The sequence below is a fragment of the Delphinapterus leucas genome, chromosome 2 (genome assembly GCF_059928025.1).
Source record: "Delphinapterus leucas isolate spDelLeu-1000000601 "Yukka" chromosome 2, BTC_Dleu_Yukka2, whole genome shotgun sequence".
In the NCBI taxonomy this organism is placed as follows: Eukaryota; Metazoa; Chordata; class Mammalia; order Artiodactyla; family Monodontidae; genus Delphinapterus; species Delphinapterus leucas.
The window spans coordinates 3,901,157-3,922,638 of record NC_143130.1 but is presented as its reverse complement, the minus strand read 5'-3'; the positions used below and the strand labels follow the sequence as shown (position 1 = coordinate 3,922,638).

The following is a 21,482-nucleotide window of genomic DNA, read 5'->3' as shown; positions in this document are numbered from 1 at the left end:
AGTCATTCTAAGAGCTGGTATTTTTCTTAGTAAACCTTACTGCAGACAGCCCCAGAAAAAGAGACTACCTTTTAGTTTCTAGGCAAACACCCTGGTTCTATGGTTCCTCGGCTTCCTTGCTTCTGTGGCCATCAGCAAGGCTATGCTCTAGAATGAGTCTACATAGCCCCGAATCCAATCTTCCACAGGTTTCCCTCTGCATTTGCTTACATAAGTTTCTCCACTCCAGCTTCTCATCTACTTAGGGTTACTGGAGAAAATCATGAAACCAAGCGGGTCTGCTCATATATTTATGGTATCGAACTGTAGGCAAGATATTACTGCAACTGCTTTCATGCAAAGCTAGCTGATTTCCTACGGTGCCCACAACAGCGTTCTGGGTCTCACCCCAAGAAACCTGCTTTTCTGACTGCAAAACTGTGAGACACAAGCTCTTATCAATTTAACTCATCTCCATCCACAACCATCCTTGCTTTCTTATCGACTGCCTCCAAAGAAATATCTTTCCAAAGTAAGCAATTACTTTTAAGGGTTTTAATACATACTGATAAAATCCTGTAGAAAGAGTATATGCAATTTACACTTCCAGTGTACTTTCCCCAAAATCCTCATCAAAGTTGATAATTATGTTATTGACCATTTGTATTTTTTTGTTTAGATGGTCACATCGTCTTTGCTGGTTTTCTACTGAGACTTGTCTTTTTTGTGTTGATTAGAAGAGCTCTTTGTACATCAAAAATAGTGATCTCATCTTTCTTAACTATTTTACAAATATTTCCCACTATTTGCCATCTGCCACGTTTTTTTAACATACATAAATGTTGAGTATTAAATTTATCTTTTTTCTTGAGTTCTAGCTTTGCTTTCATGCTTTAAAATCTTCCCCATTATGAAGTCAAATAAATGTTCATCTATACCTGCTTCTAGTTACTTTCCATTTAATTCTTGACAGTAAACTTTAATCCATCCTAAAGTTACTTTTGTGTATTAACCTTTCCCCCAGCCCTCCAAACAAAAAAATCATCTTAGAGCTATTTATTAATTTACTTTTCCCTCTAGGTTTGCAATGCTAATTTTATCATATACGAAATTTTAGTATACATTTGAACCTATTTCAAGGACTATCTGTTCTGCTCCAAATATGCTAGTTATTAAGCTATATTCTTCTGACCTCCAAGTTTACCCACCTCTACTCTGCTGTGTGATGCTGAGGGGGGAACTCTGTGAACTACAATTCTCCTTTGCCTGTTGGCTTCAAGATTCACCAACAGGAGGCAGAGAAGCAATGGGGGTGGGAAGAGGATGAAAGATAAAAGGGGTAGAAGACAGAACTTGATCCTTCCTGATGGCTTGCTGTTTCTGTCAAAACAAGCCCAGTAGGGCTTCCCTGGTGCCGCAGTGGTTGCGAGTCCACCTGCCGATGCAGGGGACACGGGTTCGTGCCCCGGTCTGGGAAGATCCCACATGCCGTGGAGCGGCTGGGCCCATGAGCCATGGCCGCTGAGCCTGCGCATCCAGAGCCTGTGCTCCGCAACGGGAGAGGCCACAACAGTGAGAGGCCCGCGTACCAAAAAAAAAAACAAGCCCAGTAACAGCCCTTCGCCTTGACGGGTACAGTTTCCAGCTTTTTCCCTTAAGTATCCGTATGAAGTGGACAGAGCCCCCTCTCTCAAGCTGGACCCTGCGTAGCACAGCAGCTAGGTAAAACCCCCTCCTTAGAGTTCTGAATCCCAGCTCCAGGGAGCCTTGCCCCTAGACTTCTGGAGAGCCCAGAGATAAATCCGCACACTTATAGTCAATTAATCTATGACAAGGGAAGCAAAAGTACACAATGGGGGAAAAGACAGTCTTCAATAAGAGATTTGGGGAAAACTGGACAACTATATGCAAAAGAATGAAGTTAGAACATTTTCTCACACCATATATAAAAATAAAATCAAAATGAACAAAAGTCCTAAATGTAAGACCAGAAACCATACACCAACTAGAAGAAAACACAGGCAGCACACTCCTTTACAGAAGTCTTAGCAATTCTGTTTCACCTCAGGCAAGGAAAACAAAAGCAAAAATAAACAACTGGCACCTCATCAAACCTAAAAGCTTTTGCACAGTGAAAGAAACCACCAACAAAACCAAAAGACAATCTATAGAATGGTAGCAAATGATCTGCCTGATAAGGGTTAATATCATATCCAAAGTATATGATGAACTCACAAAACTCAGTATCAAAAAAACAAAACCACCTGATTAAAAAATGGGCAGAGAACCTGAACAGGCATTTTTCCGAAGGAGACAGACAGATGGCCAACAGGCACATGACTGACTAGACGCCCAACGGCACTAATCATCAGGGAAACGCACATCAGAACCACAGGTCATCAACAAGACAAGAGATGACAGGCGTTGAAGAGGGCGTGGAGAAAAGGGAACCCTCATGCACTGCCAGTGGGAATGTAAACTGGTGCAACCACTATGGAAAACAGTATGGGAGTTCCTCATAAAACCAAAAACAGAACTACTGCTAATGAAAAGAGAAAAGAGGCAGAAGACCAACAGGAAGCAGAACACTTCAACATTATAAACCAACTAGACCTAATAGAAAGCACTATGCAACAGCAGAATGCATATTCCTCTCCAGTGCACGTGGAGACAAACCACATGCAAGGCCGTAAGACAAAGCTGAGTAAATCTGAAAAAGCTTAAAACTCACACAACGTTTCTTCTCCCACCAAAATGGAATGAAAACAGAAGGTAGTAACAGAAAGAAATCTGGAAAATTCCAAGTATGTGGAAATTTAAAAACATGCTCCTAAATAACCGTGGGGCAAAGAAATCACAGGTAAATCCTAAAATGCTGTGACGTGAACGAAAACAAAACACAATGTACCAAATCTTATGGGAAGTAGTGAAATAGTGCTTAGAGGGACATTTACAGCTGTAAATACCTACATTAAAAAGAAAAGTCTCAGGACTTCCCTGGTGGTGCAGTGGTTGAGAATCCACCTGCCAATGCAGAGGACATGGGTTCAAGTCCTGGTCCAGGAAGATCCTGCATGCCATGGAGCAACTAAGCCCGTGCGCCACAACTACTGAGCCTGCACTCTAGAGCCCGCATACTGCAACTACTGAGCCCGTGTGCCACAACTACTGAAGCCCACCCCCCTAGAGCCCATGCTCTGCAACAAGAGAAGCCACCGCAATGAGAAGCCTGCACACCACAATGGAGAGTAGCCCCCGCTCGCCGCAACTAGAGAAAGTCTGCACAGTGACGAAGGCCCAACACAGCCAAAAATAAAAAGATAAATTTATTTTTAAAAAAAAAAAAAGAAAAAAGAAAAGTCTCAAAGTAATAACCTAGGCTTCCATTCTTAAGACACTGAAAAAAGATGAGCAAACTAAAAATGAAGCAGAGGAAGAAAATAATAAAAATTAGAGCAGAGAGGCTGCTCCCCCGACGCCAGGGCCTCAGTCACTTCAGTTTGGCCTGCGGCTCTCAGGGGTAAAAGGGGCTCCAGAGGTGTGTCTCCAACCCCAGTGCCAATCACCCCACACCACAATCGTTGTGGAGAAGAGAATAGAGGAGTGAAGAAGGGTGCATTTTCCCTCTCACCTCAAAGCTCAGCTAGGGAAACCACGTAGCCCTGACCAGTAGGCTCAAGGCCCTACTGGAAACTGGTTCTCAGCTTGAGAGATGAGGAAACAAGAACCAGTAACAAGCACTTTTTTTTTTTTCAACTTTTGAGGGGTGCTGAGACAAGATGGCAGAATAGATCTTTAGCCAGACTCGTCAAGAAAAAAGGGAGAGGGCTCAGATGAATAAACTTAGAAATGAAAAAGGAAAAGTTGAAATGGACACCACAGAAATATAAAGGATCATAAGAGACTACTACAATCAACTATATGCCAATAAAATGGACAAACTAGAAGAAATGGACAAACTCTTAGAAAAACACAATCTCCCAAGACTGAACCAGGAAGAAATAGAAAATATGAACAGACCAATCACAAGTACTGAAATTGAAACTGTGATTGAAACCTCCCAACAAACAAAAGTCGAGGGGCTTCCCTGGTGGTGCAATGGTTGACAATCTGCCTGCCGATGCAGGGGTCGTGGGTTCGAGCCCTGGTGCAGGAAGATCCCACATGCCGCAGAGCAACTAAGCAACTAAGCCCATGCACCACAACTACTAAGCCTGTGCTCTAGAGCCTGCGAGCCACAACTACTGAGCCCGCGTGCTGCAACTACTGAAGTCCGCTCACCGCAACTAGAGAAAGCCCACGCACAGCAACGCAGACTCAATGCAGCCAAAAATAAAGATAAACAAATAAATAAATCTATTTATTTATTTAAAAAAAAAGAAAAGTAGAGGACCAGATGGATTCACAGGCAAATTCTATCAAACATTTACAGAAGAGTTAACACCTATCCTTCTGGAACTATTGCAAAAAACTGCAGAGGAAGGAACACTCCCAAGCTCATTCTATGAGGCCACCATCACCCTGATACTAAAACCAGACAAAAATACCACCCAAAAAAAAAAAAAAAAATTACAGACCAATATCACTGATGAACATAGATGCAAAAATCCTCAACAAATATACTAGCAAACCAAATCCAACAATACATTAAAAGGATCATACACCATGACCAAACGGGATTTATCCCGGGGATGCAAGAATTCTTCAACATCTGTAAATCAATCAGTGTGATACACCACATTAACAAAGTGAAAAATAAAAACCATATGATCATCTCAATAGATGCAGAAAAAGCTTTTGACAAAATTCAACACCCATTTATGATGAAAACTCTCCAGAAAGTGGGCATAGAGGGAACTCACTTCAACATAATAAAGGCTGTATATGACAAATCCACAGCAAACATCATTCTCAATGATGGAAAGCTGAAAGCACTTCCTGTAAGATCAGGAACAAGACAAGGATGTCCACTCTCACCACTTTTACTGAACATAGTTTTGGAAGTCCTAGCCACGGCAATCAGAGAAGAAAAAGATATAAAAGGCATCCAAATTGGAAAAGAAGAAGTAAAACTGTCACTGTTCGCAGATGACATGATACTATACATAGAAAATCCTAAAGATACTACCAGAAAACTACTAGAGCCCATTAATGAATTCGGTAAAGCTGCAGAATACAAAATTAAAACATAGAATCTGCTGCATTTCTATACACTAACAATGAAAGTCCAAAAACAGAAATTAAAGAAACAATCCCATTTACCATCACATCAAAAAGAATAAAATACCTATGGATAAACCTACCTAAGGAGACAAAGACCTGTACTCTGAAAACTATGAAAAACTGATGAAAGAAATCGAAGATGACACAAACAGAGGAAAGATATACCATATTCCTGGGTTGAAAGAATCAATATTGTCAGAATGACTATACAACCCAAGGCAATCTACAGATGCAATGCAATCCCTATCCAATTACTAATGGCATATTTCACAGAACTAAAAACAAAAAAATTTTTAATTTCTATGGAGACACAAAAATATCTGAATAGCCAAAGCAATCTTGAGAAAGAAAAACAAAGCTGGAAGAATCAGACTCCCTGACTTCACACTATACTACAAAGCTACAGTAATCAAAACAGAATGGAACTGGCACAAAAACAGAAATACAGATCAACGGCACAAGACAGAAAGTCCAGAAATAAACCCATGCACCTATGATCAATTAATCTACAACAAAGGAGGCATGACTATTCAATGGAGAAAAGACAGTGTCTTCAATAAATGGTGCTGGGAAAACTGGACAGCTACATGTAAAAAATGAAATTAGAACATTTTCTAACACCATGCACAAAAATAAACTCAAAATGAGTTAAAGACCTAAATGTAAGACTGGATACTATAAAACTCTTGGAGGCAAACATAGTAAGAATACTCTTTGACATAAATTCAAGCAGTATCCTTTTTGATCCATCTCCTAGAGTAATAGAAATAAAAACAAAAACAAACAAATGTGACCTAATTAAATTCAAAAGCTTCTGCACAGCAAAGGAAACCATCAACAAAATGAAAAGATAACCCACAGAATGGGAGAAAATATTTGTAAATGATGTGACCGACAGGGATTAATCTCCAAAATATAGAAACAGCTCATGCAGCTCTATGGCAAAAAAACAAACAACCCAATCAAAAAATGGGCACAAGATCTAAATAGACATTCCTCCAAAGACATACAGATGGCCAAAAAGCACATGAAAAGATGCTCAACATCAGTAATTATCAGACAAATGCAAATCAAAACTACAACGAGTTATCACCTCACACCAGTCAGAATGGCCATGATCAAAGTCTACAAACAGGGACTTCCCTGGTGGCCCAGTGGTTAAGACTCCATGCTCCCAATGCAGGGGGCCCGGGTTGGATCCCAGGTCAGGAAACTAGATCCCATATGCACGACGCAACTAAGAGTTCGCATGCCACAACTAAGGAGCCCACCTGCCACAACTAAGACCCAGCACAACCAAATAAATAAATAAATAAATTTTTTCAAAGTCTACAAACAAATGCCGGAGAGGGTGTGAAGCAAAGGGAACCCTCCAACGCTGTTGGTGAGAAGTAAATTGGTACAACCACTATGGAAAACAGTATGGAGGTTTCTTAAAAAACTAAAAAGAGAACTACCATATGATCCAGCAATCCCACTACTGGGCATATAGCCTGACAAAAACATGGTTCAAAAGGATACACGCACCCCAGTGTTCACTGCAGCACTGCTTACAATCGCCAAGACATGGAAGCAACCTAAATGTTCATCGACAGAAGAATGGATAAAGAAGATGTGGTAGGGCCCAGGATGTAGAGTTGGCAGTGCCTGACGGCGCGTCTGACACAGAGTTGGGCGGGGTCGAGAGTAGGGGCAGCAGTCGGGGATGGCGGGAGAAGGAGGCAGCAGCGATCACTTATAAATGGCACTGAAGCAGGACCCGAAGCCTCAATTCCAGGAGGGTGAGAGAGTGCTGTGCTTCCACGGGCCTCTTCTTTATGAAGCAAAGTGTGTAAAGGTGGCCATAAAGGATAAACAAGTGTAATACTTTACACATTACAGTAGTTGGAATAAAAATTGAGATGAATGAGTTCCAGAAAAAAGCCAATCAGGAGCAGTATGCAGAGGGGAAGATGAGAGGGGCTGCCCCTGGAAAGAAGACTTCTGGTCTGCAACAGAAAAATGCTGAAGTGAAAACTAAAAAGAACAAACAGAAAACACCTGGAAATGGAGATGGTGGTAGCACCAGTGAGACAACCTCAGCCTCCTACAAGAAAAGGGCCCAAGTAGACCCTACTGTTGACAATGAGGAAACATTCACAAACGAAGCTGAAGTTACAGTAAAGATTCCTGAAGAACTAAAACCGAGGCTTGTTGATGACTGGGACTTAATTACCCAGCAAAAACAGCTCTTTAATGATCAATGATATTGAGCATTCTTTCATGTGTTTGTTGGCAGTCTGTATATCTTATTTGGAGAAATGTCTATTTAGGTCTTCTGCCCATTTTTGGATTGGGCTGTTTGTTTTTTTGTTATTGAGCTGTATGAGCTGCTTGTAAATTTTGGAGATTAATCCTTTGTCAGTTGCTTCATTTGCAAATATTTTCTCCCATTCTGAGGGTTGTCTTTTGGTCTTGTTTATGGTTTCCTTTGCCGTGCAAAAGCTTTGAAGTTTCATTAGGTCCCATTAGTTTGTTTTTGTTTTTATTTCCATTTCTCTAGGAGGTGGGTCAAAAAGAATCTTGCTGTGATTTATGTCATAGAGTGTTCTGCCTATGTTTTCCTCTAAGAGTTTGATAGTTTCTGGCCTTACATTTAGGTCTTTAATCCATTTTGAGCTTATTTTTGTATATGGTGTTAGGGAGTGATCTCATACTTTTACATGTACCTGTCCAGTTTTCCCAGCACCACTTATTGAAGGGGCTGTCCCTTCTCCACTGTACATTCCTGCCTCCTTTATCAAAGATAAGGTGACCATATGTGCGTGGGTTTATCTCTGGGCTTTCTATCCTGTTCCATTGATCGATCTTTCTGTTTTTGTGTCAGTACCATACTGTCTTGATTACTGTAGCTTTGTAGTATAGTCTGAAGTCTGGGAGCCTGATTCCTCCAGCTCCGTTTTTCGTTCTCAAGATTGCTTTGGCTATTCAGGGTCTTTTGTGTTTCCATACAAACTGTGAAATTTTTTGTTCTAGTTCTGTGAAAAATGCCACTGGTAGTTTGATAGGGATTGCATTGTATCTGTAGATTGCTTTGGGTAGTAGAGTCATTTTCACAATGTTGGTTCTTCCAATCCAAGAACATGGTATATCTCTCCATCTATTTGTATCATCTTTAATTTCTTTCATCAGTGTCTTATAATTTTCTGCATACAGGTCTTTTGTCTCCTTAGGTAGGTTTATTCCTAGATATGAGATATCATCTGACACCAGTCAGAATGGCCATCATCAAAAAATCTAGAAACAATAAATGCTGGAGAGGGTGTGGAGAAAAGGGAACACTCTTGCACTGCTGGTGGGAATGGGAATTGGTACAGCCACTGTGGAAAACAGTACGGAGGTTCCTTAAAAAACTACAAATAGAACTACCATATGACCCAGCAATCCCACTACTGGGCACATACTCTGAGAAAACCATAATGCAAAAAGAGTCATGTACCAAAATGTTCATTGCAGCTCTATTTACAATAGCCCGGAGATGGAAACAACCTAAGTGTCCATCGTCGGATGAATGGATAAAGAAGATGTGGCACATATATACAATGGAATATTACTCAGCCATAAAAAGAAACAAAATTGAGCTATTTGTAATGAGATCGATGGACCTAGAGTCTGTCATACAGAGTGAAGTAAGTCAGAAAGAGAAAGACAAATACCGTATACTAACACATATATATGGAATTTAAGGGAAAAAAATGTCATGAAGAACGTAGGGGTAAGACAGGAATAAAGACACAGACCTACAAGAGAATGGACTTGAGGATATGGGGAGGGGGAAGGGTGAGCTGTGACAAAGCGAGAGAGTGGCATGGACATATATACACTATCAAACGTAAAACAGATAGCTAGTGGGAAGCAGCCGCATACCACAGGGAGATCAGCTTGGTGCTTTGTGACCACCTAGAGGGGTGGGAGAGGGAGGGTGGGAGGGAGGGGGACGCAAGAGGGAGGAGATACGGGAACATATGTATGTGTATAACTGATTCACTTTGTTATACAGCAGAAACTAACACACCATTGTAAAGCGATTATACTCCAATAAAGATGTAAAAAAAAAAAACAGCTCTTTATCTTCCTGCCAAGAAGAATGTGGATTCCATTCTAGCGGATTATGCAAATTCCAAGAAATCTCAAGGAAACACAGATAACAAGGAGTATGCGTTAATGAAGTTGTGGCAGGGATAAAGGAATACTTCAATGTAATGTTGGGCACTCAGCTGCTCTGCAAACATGAGAGACCACAGTATGCTGAAATCCTCGCAGATCACCCTGATGACGCCCATGTCCCACATGCATGGAGCGCCACATCTACTGTGATTATCTGTACAAATTGGAGCAATGTTGGCCCATACACCTCTGGATGAGAAGAGCCTTGCTTTATTACCGAATTATCTTCATGATTTCCTAAAACACCTGGCAAAGAACTCTGCAACTCTGTTTAGTGCCAGCGATTAACCAAGTGGCTCCTCCTGAGTATCATCAGAAAGCTGTGTGAGGTGCTTATACTCACGTTTGGACGTCTGTAAACGCATTTTTGTTTCTTAGTCCTTCTCTTGTACAAATGAGGTACTCTGGAAATGTTAGTGTATAACAGAATTGATGTTTGTTTTCTGTTTGATATTTAAACAGAGAAAATGAAAGGAATTACAGCTTTTTTCTTTTCTTTCATTTCAAAGTTGCTACCAGTGTACTCAATGATGGACAACAGAAAGACATACTGTATTTTATTGCTTAGTTGACAAAGCTGCGTTTGAATGCTGGTGGTTCTTTTCCTTTGCCACCACACACTTTTATAATGTGTTAATGCTATATGACAAAATGCCCTGATTCCTAGTGCCAAAGGTTCAATTCAGTGTATATAACTGAAAACACTCATCCATTTGTGCTCCCCCCCCCTTTTTTTTATGGTGCTTAAAGTAAAGAGCCCATCCTTTGCAAGTCATCCATGTTGTTCCTTAGGCATTTTATCTTTGCTCAGATTGTTGAAGAATGGTGGCTTGTTTCATGGCTTTTGTATTTGTGTCTAATGCAGGTTTTAACATGATAGATACAATGCATTGTGTAGCTACAGTTTTCTGGAAAAGTCAATCTTTTAGAAATTGTCTTTCAGATCTTCAATAAATTTTTTCTTTAAATTAAGGAAAAAAGAAGATGTGGTACATATATACAATGGACTATTACTCAGCCATTAAAAATAAAGAAATAATGCCATTTGCAGCAACATGGATGGACCTGAATATTATCATACTAAGTGAGGTACATCAGACAGAGAAAGACAAGTATATGATATCACTTATATGCGGAATCTAAAAAAAAATGATACAAATGAAGTTATTTACAAAACAGAAACAGACTCACAGACTTCGAAAACAAACTTACTGTTACCAAAGGGGAAAGGTTGGGGGACGGATAAATTGGGAGATTGGGATTGACATATACACACGACTATATTTAAAATAGATAACCAACAAGGTCCTACTGTATAGCACTGGGAACTCTGCTCAATATTCTGTAATAACCTAAATGGGAAGAGAATTTGAAAAGAATAGATATACATATATGTGTAACTGAATCACTCTGCGGTACACCTGAAACTAATACAACATTGTAAATCAACTATAGTCCAACATAAAATTGAAAATTTTAAATAAAAAAATTAGAGCAGAAATTAATGAAACAGAGTAAAGAAAAACAAGAATCAACAAAGCTGAAAATTGGTTCTTTGAAAAAAATCAACAACATTGACAAAACTTTAATTAGACTGACCAAGAGAGAAGACTCAAAACAGTAAAATCAGTAATTAACGGGGGATATTGCTCCTGATCTTACAGAAAGAAAAGTGATTATAAAGGAATACTATAAACTGTATAGATAAATGAAATGGACAAGTTACTAGAAAGATACAAACTATCAAAATTGATACAAGAAGAAAGAGAAAATCTGAATAAACCTATAGTAAGTAAAGAGACTGAATTAGTAACTTTTTTAAATCCCACAAAAAAAACCCCAGGCCCAGCTGACTTCCCTGATGAATCCACCAAACTTTTAAATAATACCAAGTCTTCACAAATTCTTTCAGAAACATAAGAGAAAAGAACAATTTCCAACTCAGTCTATGAGACCAGTCTTACTCTGAAACCAAAACCCAACAAAGATATCACAAGAATGAAAACCACAGACCAGTATCTCTTACAAATATGGAACAAATATCCTCAATAAAATCCAAGCAAGTGTAATCCACCAATAGATGAAAAGCATTATACACTATGACCAAGTGGCATTTACCTCAGGAATGCAAGGTGGATTCCAAATCTGAAAGTTAACTGAATAAAGGTCAAAAACCACATGATCATCTGAATAAGACAGAAGAAGCACTTGGCAAAATCCAACACCATTTCATGATCTAAAATATCCAACAAACTAGAAATAGTCGTTAATTTCTCAACCTGATAAAGGCGATCTATGACAAACCTACAGTTCTAAGCCACTTGAAAAAAGACTAATCAGGAACATCAGACATGGATGTTCTCTGTTAGCACTTCTATTCAACACTGTACTAAGGTTCTAGCAAGGGCAATTAGGCAACAAAATGAAACAAAAGGCATCCAGGTTAGCAAAGAAAAAACTGACCTATCTCTATTTGCAGATGAAAATTTACTACAAATCTATTGTAATTAAGGCAGTGTTATCAGCTTAAGGACAGAAATATCAATCAATGCAAGAGAACTGAGAGTCCAGAAATGAACCCTTACATTGCCAGTCAACTGATTTTAGAAAAGTGTGCCAAGACAATTCAATGGAGCAAAATAGTCTTTTCAACAAATCATGCTGGGGCAATTGGCTATCTTCATGAAAAAGAATAAAGTTGGATTCTTTTCTCACACCATATACAAAAATTAATTCAAAACGAATTCTACATCTATATGTAAGAGGTCATACTACAAAACTCTTAGAATCTGACACCAAAAGTATAAGCAATAAAAGATAAAATAGATAAAATGGACATCCTTGAAAACCTTTGTGCTTCAAATGACATCATCAAAAAAGTAAATGGACAACTGACAAGATGGTATAAACTATGTGTAAATTATATATCTAATAAGGGACTTATAGCTAGAATATATAAAGAACACTTACAACCTGATAATAAAAACACAACCCAATTAAAATATGGGCAAAGGATCTGAATGGACAAGTAGATGTAAAATGGTCAATAAACGCATGAAAAGATGATTAACATGGTTAGCCACCTGGGAAATCTGCTCCTAGTAAATAAAAATGAAAACCACAATGAGATTCCACTTCACACTTACCAAGATAGCAATAACCAAAGAGACAGATATTAAGTGCTGGTGAGGATATGGAGAAACATGAACCCTCAGTACATTGCTAGTGGAATGAAAAATGCTGCAAACTGCTTTGTAAAACAGTCTGACAATTCTGTTAAAGGTTAAACATAGGGTTACCATATGATCCAGCAATCCCAATTCTAGGTATATACTCAAGAGATAAAACACACAAAAACTTATACACAAATGTTCATAGCAACATTATTCATAACAGACAAAAAAGGGAAAGAACCCAAATGTCCATCAACTGATGAATGAATAAATAAGATGTGGTATTATCCATACACTAGAACATTACTCATCCTTGAATATGAAGAAAAAAAATTTTTTTCTCCCATTTAACAAATGATATAGGTTGACATAATTTAAAATTACGAAAGAAAAAGAGTAATTTTTCAAAAACATTAAATATTACAAACGTTTGCCTCAGCATCAAAAATAAACAAAAACTGCCAAGGACTGATGTTTGGAATACTTACATTAGGTACTAGAAAACAATTTGTTTCCTTCTGAGGGACAAGACTGGATTCAGGCTGCCCCTTATAAGTAACTAAAACATTACAGACGTGGATAACCTCTATTCCTAATAAATAATAGCCCAACTGAACATACAGCTCATTCTGTTCTCTCTTTTTAGATTTTCTGTAGTACTGAAATCACCTTAGAATGCTATATAAGAATTTTAATCATATTTACTGCAATCTATAGAACTGGTGAAAATCACCTTGATGTAAATTTGCAGAATCATTACTACTTTTACACTCTTGCATTTTCAAGTCAGTATTCCTTATCCTTCCTGTGTTCAGCTAACAATCCATTATGCATATAAAAATGTATGACTAAAAATAAAAATAATCTGGGACTTCCCCAGTGGTCCAGCAGTTAAGACTCCATGCTTCCAAGGCAGGGGGCCTGCGTTCGAACCCTGGTCAGGGAACTAGATCCCGCATGTCGCAACTAAGGTCCCGCATGCCACAACCAAAGATCCCACACACCGCAACTAAAGATCCTGCGTACCGCAACTAAAGACCCGGCGCAGCCAAATAAATAAATTTTTTTTTTAATAAAAACAGTTTACGACTGTGAAAGCAATTATACTTCCCAAAGATGGCTGCCACAATATCGTCCATTCCATACATTCTTAAAATCTGATACTGACACTCACCACAGTGACACAAGAGGTGGGATGTAATATTCCTTCTCCTTTATTCTGCGCAACAGCAGAATCGATGCTAAGTGACTTCTGGAATAGGTCATAAAATGGGGACGTGGCTGCTGCCTGGGGCTATTCCAACATTCGCCCTTGAAACCCACCCAACCAACACGCTCAGAGTATCCAGGACACGTGGAGAGGTCCCAGCTGAGAGCCACCATCATCCTCCCGATGTGTATGTGAAAGAGAGCACCTTCAAGATGACATCTCCCTCCACTACCACATGATCGCAACTGCACAAGATACTGCAAGTAAGAACCATCTATCTGAGGGTCTGGTCAGCCCCCAGAATTGTGAAGAATAATAATGAAATGATTACTGTGGTTTTCATCACTAAGTGGTGGCACGATGTGGATAACAGCAGAACATAACCAGAACAAATTGTGTAAGAAAACTACCACATAGCATGATGCTAGCATACAGTTACTGGGTCACTCCTTGCACCTTATGCTATGCACCTCACTTACCCACTCAGAGGCTTTCAAGCTCTTTCACTTACTTTAAAGGGGGAAGAAAAATTTTACCGATGAATAAAAGAAAAAAATGGAAACAGTCACCATCTCCACTTTTTTTGTTTTGTTTTGTTTTGTTTTTGTTTTTGTGGTACACGGGCCTCTCACTGTTGCGTCCTCTCCCACTGCGGAGCACAGGCTCTGGACATGCAGGCTCAGTGACCACGACTCACGGGCACAGCCACTCCGTGGCATGTGGGATCCTCCCGGACCAGGGCACGAACCCACGTCCCCTGCATCGGCAGGCGGACTCTCAACCACTGCGCCACCAGGGAAGCCCCATCTCCACTTTTAATAGTACAAAGCTTTTGGCAGACTGCTATTTGTTCTTCAATAACAATTATCCTCTTCTTCTATAGAAATGGTGTGAACTGGGCACATGGCAACACAGCTGAAGACTACGTTTTCCAGCCCCCCGTGCAGCTAAGTTGATCAAACGACTAAGTTGTGGCCAGCGGGATATGCACCCCACTTCCAGGTCTTGTGCATCTCCCAGTCCCTTTTCCTACCCCCTGGGATAAAAGCTGGAACAGCTGTCTTGGACCCAGAGATGAAGCTCCCAGCATCGATGTCCACCTCTTTAACTTTTCAGTGAGACAAAAATAAACAAGAAAACCAAAAAACGCTTCTATCTTTTCTAAGTCACTGTATTTTGGGTCTCTCTGGTACAGCCCCCTAGCCTACACACTGACATAAACTCCTGCAAACCCCTAGCTAACACTTTACGGCTGACAAGCCACTGACCATGACACACTGTTGTCATGTAATTAGGCAATTCAATCTGACCTGCTCCCACTCTTCTTCAGGATAGTCCCTGTTTTTCTGGCAAGTATTCCATGTGCTTCATTTGTTTTGGCTTCTTAATCACGTGTGACTTACTACATATTAGGCAGAAGTTACAAAATAATTTCTTAAAGGTATGTGGATTTTCACATTACTACTGATGTAGCAGGCATTTTAAAAGTCATCATGAATCCTGGAAAAGAATAAATACATGTGTATGTATAACTAAATCACTTTGCTGTACACCTGAAACTAACACAACATTGTAAATCAAATATACTCCAGGGCTTCCCTGGTGGCGCAGTGGTTGGGAGTCCGCCTGCCGATGCAGGGGACGCAGGTTCGTGCCCCAGTCCGGGAAGATCCCACATGCCGTGGAGTGGCTGGGCCCGTGAGCCATGGCCGCTGAGCCTGCGCGTCCGGAGCCTGTGCTCCGCAACGGGAGAGGCCACAACAGTGAGAGGCCCGTGTACCACAAAATATATATATATATATATATATATACTCCAATATAGGGGCTTCCCTGGTGGCGCAGTGGTTGAGAGTCCGCCTGCCGATGCAGGGGACACAGGTTCATGCCCCGGTCCAGGAGGATCCCGCATGCCGCGGAGCAGCTAGGCCGATGAGCCATGGCCGCTGAGCCTGCACATCCAGAGCCTGTGCTCCGCAACGGGAGAGGCCTGCGTACCGCAAAAAACAACAAATATACTCCAATATAAAAGAAAATTAAAAAATAAGTAAATTAATTTTTTAAAAAGTCATCATGAATCAAATAGCATCTTTAATCAATGAACATTCTAGAGAAACTAATGCTAATTACTTCATTAAATATGCAAGTTTCTTGAATAATTTATGAAACCAAATCGAAATAGAGACAAAGAGAGAGAAATAGAGCAATTTAACTACTGTATTATTTTATTCCAAAACAAGATATGTGCCAGTTTTTCCCTTCTGGCTCTATATCCCCAATTCTTCAAGAAAAATGAAGAATCATAAAACTGAAAGGTTTGTCTCAAATCTCAGCTTTCTGAGCTGTAATATGAAACTAAAACAAATAGGTTAACACTTAAAAGAATTAGAAGAAGAAGAACAAACAAAACCTAAAGTCAGCATTAGGAAGGTATAAATAAAGATCAGAGGAGAAATAAATAAAATAGAGATTAAAAACAATAGAAAAAAAAAATCAATAAAACCAACAGCTGGTTCTTTGAAAGGGTAATAAACAAGATTGACAAACCTCTGGCCAGGCTCACCAAGAAGAAAGGAAAGAGAACCCAAATAAACTAAATAAGAAATGAAAAAGGAGACATAACAACCAACACTATAGAAATACAAAAAAAATAAGGGAATACTATGAACAATTATATGCCAACAAATTCAACAACCTAGAAGAAATGGACAACTTTCTAGAAACATTAAGTCCACCAAAACTGAATCAAGAAATAGATAATTTGAACAGACTGATCACTAGAAGTGAAATATCAATAGAATCTGTAATTTTAAAACTGCCTACAAACAAAAGTCCAGGACCAGATGGCTTCATAGGTGAATTCTACCAAACATACAAAGAAGAACCCTTACCGATCCTTCTCCAACTCTTCCAAAAAATTGCAGAGGAGGGAACACTCCCAAAGACATTCTATGAAGCCACCATCACCCTGATATGAAAACCACTAAAAAAGAAAATTACAGGCCAATATCTTTGATGAATATAGATGCAAAAATTCTCAACAAAATATTACCAAACTGAATCCAACAACACATAAAAAAGATCATACACCACGACCAAGTGGGATTCATCCCAAGTTCGCAAGGATGGTCCAACATATGCAAATCAATGTGATACACTACATCAACAACAGAAAAAACAAAAACCACATGATCATTTCAATACATGCAGAAAAAGCATCTAACAAAATTCAACATGCATTCATGATAAAAACTCTTACCAAAGTGGGTACAGAGAGAACATATCTCAACATAATAAAAGCTATTTATGACAAACCCACAGCTAATATAATACTCAACAGTGAAAAGCTGACAGCCTTCCCACTAAAATCTGGAACAAGACAAGGATGCCCACTCTCACCACTTCTGTTCAACATAGTATTGGAAGTCTTAGCCACAGCAATCAGACAAGAAAAAGAAATAAAAGGTATCCAAATTAGAACGGAAGAGATAAAACTGTCATTATATGCAAATGACGTGATTCTATATACAGAAAACCCTAAAAACTCCACACAAAAACTACTAGAACTGATAAACAAATTCAGGAAGTTAGCAGGATAAAAGATTAACATACAGAAACCAGTTGTACTTCTTTACACTAACAACGAAATAGCAGAAAGGGAATGTAAAAACAAACAAACAAAAAACCAATATCTTTCAAAATCACACCCCCAAAAATAAAATACTAAATAAACCTGACCAAGGAGGTGAAAGACTTATACACTGAGAACTATAAAACATTAAAAAAGGAAACTGAAGATGATTCAAACAAATGGAAAGATATCCCATGCTCTCTTGGATGAGATTTAATATTGTTACAATGGCCATACTGGGCTTCCCTGGTGGCGCAGTGGTTGAGAGTCCGCCTGCCAATGCAGGGGACGCGGGTTCATGACCCGGTCCGGGAAGATCCCACATGCCGCGGAGCGGCTGGGCCCGTGAGCCATGGCCGCTGAGCCTGTGCGTCCGGAGCCTGTGCTCCACAACGGGAGAGGCCACAACAGTGAGAGGCCCGCATACCGCAAAAAAAAAAAAAAAAAAAAAAAGGCCATACTACCCAATCTACAGATTTAATGCGATCCCTATCAAATTACTCATGACATTTTTCACAGAACTAGAACAAATAATCCTAAAACTCATATGGAACCATCAAAGACCCAGAATTGCCAAAGCAATCCTGAAGTAAAAGAACAAAGCAGAAGGCATAACCCTCCCAGACTTCAGACAAGACTACAAAGCTACAGTAATCAAAACAGCATGGTATTGGCACAAAAAACAGACATATGGATCAATGTAACAGAACAGAGAACCCAGAAATAAACCCACACAACTACGGTCAATCACACAGCTTTGACACATGAGGCAAGAATATACAATGGGAAAAAGACAGTCTCTTCAGCAAGTGGTGCTGGGAAAGTTAGACAGCCACATGTAAATCAGTGAAGTTAGAACACTCCCTCACATCATACTCAAAAAATAAACTCAAAATGGCTTAAAGACTTAAACATAAGACATGACACCATAAAACTCCTAGAAAAGATCATAGGCAAAACATTCTCTGACATAAGTCATACCAATGTTTTCTTTGGTCAGTCTCCCAAGGTGACAGAAATAAAGACAAAAATAAACAAATGGGACTTAATCAGACTTACAAGCTTTTGCACAGCAAAGGAAACAATCAATCAACAAAAAGAAAAGACAACCTACAGAATGCGAGAAAATGTTTGCAAATGATGCAACCAACAAGGCTTTAATTTCAAAAATATACAAACAGCTCAAACAACTCAACAACAAAAAGAAAACAAACAACCCAATCAAAAAATGGGCAGAAGACCTAAATAGACATTTCACCAAAGAGGAAATACAAATGAACAGTAGGCATATGAAAAGATGTTCAACATTGCTAAACTATTAGAAAAATTCAAATCAAAACTACAATGAGATACCACCTCACACCGGTCAGAATGGCCATCATTAAAACCTCTACAAATAACAAATGCTGGAGAGGATATGGAGAAAAAGGAACCCTCCTACACAGTTGGCAGAAATGTAAATTGGTACAGCCACTGTGGAGAACAGTATGGAGATTCCTTAGAAACCTAAAAATAGAGCCACCATATGATCCAGCAATCCCACCCCTGGGCATATATCCAGAGAAAACTCTAATCCAAAGAGATACATGCACCCCTATGTTCCTAGCAGCACTATTCACAATAGCCAACACATGGAAACAATCTTAATGTCCACTGACAGAGGAATGGATAAAGAAGATGTGGTACATATATACAATGGAATACTATTCAGCCATAGAAAAAGAATGAAACAATGCTATTTGCAGCAACATGGATGCAACTAGAGATTATCATACTAAGTGAAATAAGTCAGAAAGCAAATACCATATAATATCACTTAAATGTGGAATCTAAAATATGACACAAATGAACCTATCTACAAAACAGACTCACGGACATGGAGAACAGACTTGTGGTTGCCAAAGGGGAGGGGCTGGGGGAGGGATGGAGTGGGAAATTGGAGTTAGTAGATGTAAGCTTTTATATAGAATGGATAAACAACACGATCCTACTGTGTAGCACAAAGAACTATATTCAGTATCCTGTGGTAAACCATAATGGAAAAGAATATTTTTTAAAAATGTATATATATGTATAATTGAATCATTTTGTTGTACAGCAGAAATTAACAGAACACTGTAAATCAACTATACTTCAATAAAAAAATAAAATAAAACAAATAGGTTAAGAACAAAGAGTTTGACCAAGTCTTGGAGGTTTGATTCTGTATTAAAAACTTGATATTCAAAGATGAGATGAAAAGCAAAAAGACATCTATTATGGCAAAATACCTTAGATCCATGCCAAGGCCCTATGGATATTTAGGAGCTAGAACATAGGTAGCAAAATCTGACAATCTGTTTGTAAATGCCAATTATAAAAGCCTTGAAAAGATAAAATTTAACTCACCATCTGTGTCCTTAACCATATCAAGCTTAAGGGCCTTTGTTCCATCGAAGCAAAATGCCCTGATGGATTTTAGCCCTAACAATAATGCATTCTGCTTTATTTTTTCTACTTTGTTGGATATTTTATCCAGTGCTATCACTTCTCCCTAAAAAAACAAAACAAACACATAAAAAAGTGAAAATCCAAAGCAGTCATGAAAGTTATTAATAATGAGAAAAACAGACAATTATAGTCTTCCCCACTTTCCTCCTATCCCCAGTTTTAAAGCTGAAGTCATCATCCAAATGAATATCAAATTTACATCCAATACTTAAGTCTTACCTTTTAAAGAACACAATCTTGACAGATAATTTTCTTATAATGCCCATCTACTTTTAATCCGCAAAATTCAAAAGCAAAAGCAGTGTTTGCAATCTTCTAAAGAAACTTTAAGATACCCATTTGAGATAAATATTAAAAAATCGCCAATTTGATGTGCCTTGCTCACCTCTGGAAGAGCATCAACTAACGTTCTGAGACATTTGCCTTCTGGTCCTCTGAGATACAGATGAATGTTACTTGTAAAATCAATCCTCATCCCAATACTTTCTGAGATACGTATATGTAACAAAATTCATGTGAATTCTGACAACTAAAGACAAAAATAGAAGCCTGTATATCACAGCAAATGTTCTGCACTGGTAGTAGTTCAAAAATAATTTTACATGGGAACACTTCGATTAAGTCAAAGTCAATAGAGAGGCTACAGTTTTGTGAATGAGTTGTGATAGTCACATGGTATTTTAAAACATACTATGAAATGTTCTGCAGAGATGGTGATGTAAACGTTTCAGTGTACTTTTTTTTGCTTTTGTCCCTCCTTGTTGTGACGTACGCATTGACTGCACAGACTACAATACTGAAGATTTGCTGATTATGTTCTTGAATGTGACACCAGGCTTAGCGGCCGGCATAGTTCCAGTTAATACCTCGACGGACAGGGAACCCATTTCAAGTGAGCTGAACTGGAAAAGTAGGCAAAAACCACCAGAATAAGGTTCCACTGTAACTACAGTGAAGGAGAAACTGCACTGGCCAAAGGCTGCTCTTACAAAAGTACAAGACTGGAAGCCTCACTTATACAAAATTCTGCTTAACTACAAACAAGCAAACAAACAAACAAAAATCAACAACAACGACAAATTGAAAGTATTAACAAAATCTGGGATTCAATTCTGGCTCAAATATTTCTGTTCAGGTTCCTGGGTGCTGGCCCGCTGCGAGATTGCCTAAATGGCCCCAATTCTTCAAGTCTCCATGTATCCCCACCCTCTGCCATTGACCTTGCAACACCCGGCTGGTCCGAGTCGGGCTCGGCCACCTGGTTTGCACTGGCTGATGGGATGACAGTAGGAGTGATGCAAGGAGAGATGCGGAACGCTGGCCTTGCTCTGCTTTGTCCTCCGCCACTGCTGACCCTCAGCTACTGCGCTCTGCTGTGCTAGTGCCCTAGTCCCACAGGAGGGCAAGAGATGCAGGGACCAGAGGCAAGACATTCCAGTGGCCTCAGCTGAGCCAACCTGAGCCTAACCCAAGTGAGTGAGCCCATCCAAGGCCATGAGAAACTCCGGCCAACCCACAGGGACCAGGTGCCACAGTCAGGCTGGCGGCCATCGACTGAATCCCAGACTCCGGA

The 21,482-nt window shown here is 39.4% G+C and overlaps 1 protein-coding gene and 1 pseudogene across 5 annotated transcripts in view; one reads left to right on the top strand and one right to left on the bottom strand.

The window, feature by feature from the left end:
* Positions 1-21,482, bottom strand: part of NSUN6 (NOP2/Sun RNA methyltransferase 6) — a 91,608-nt gene that overhangs the window by 12,918 nt on the left and 57,208 nt on the right. For all 5 annotated transcript variants that reach the window (XR_016391865.1, XM_022580623.3, XM_022580618.3 and 2 more), the window contains one exon: positions 19,808-19,952. Coding sequence is in view for 4 of the 5 variants with exons in the window: in XM_022580623.3 (XP_022436331.1) it covers positions 19,808-19,952 (145 nt within the window). In the remaining variant the exon portion in view is untranslated. The remainder of the gene's footprint in view (positions 1-19,807; positions 19,953-21,482) is intronic.
* On the top strand, positions 6,901-9,751 carry LOC111178118 (mortality factor 4-like protein 1; annotated as a pseudogene).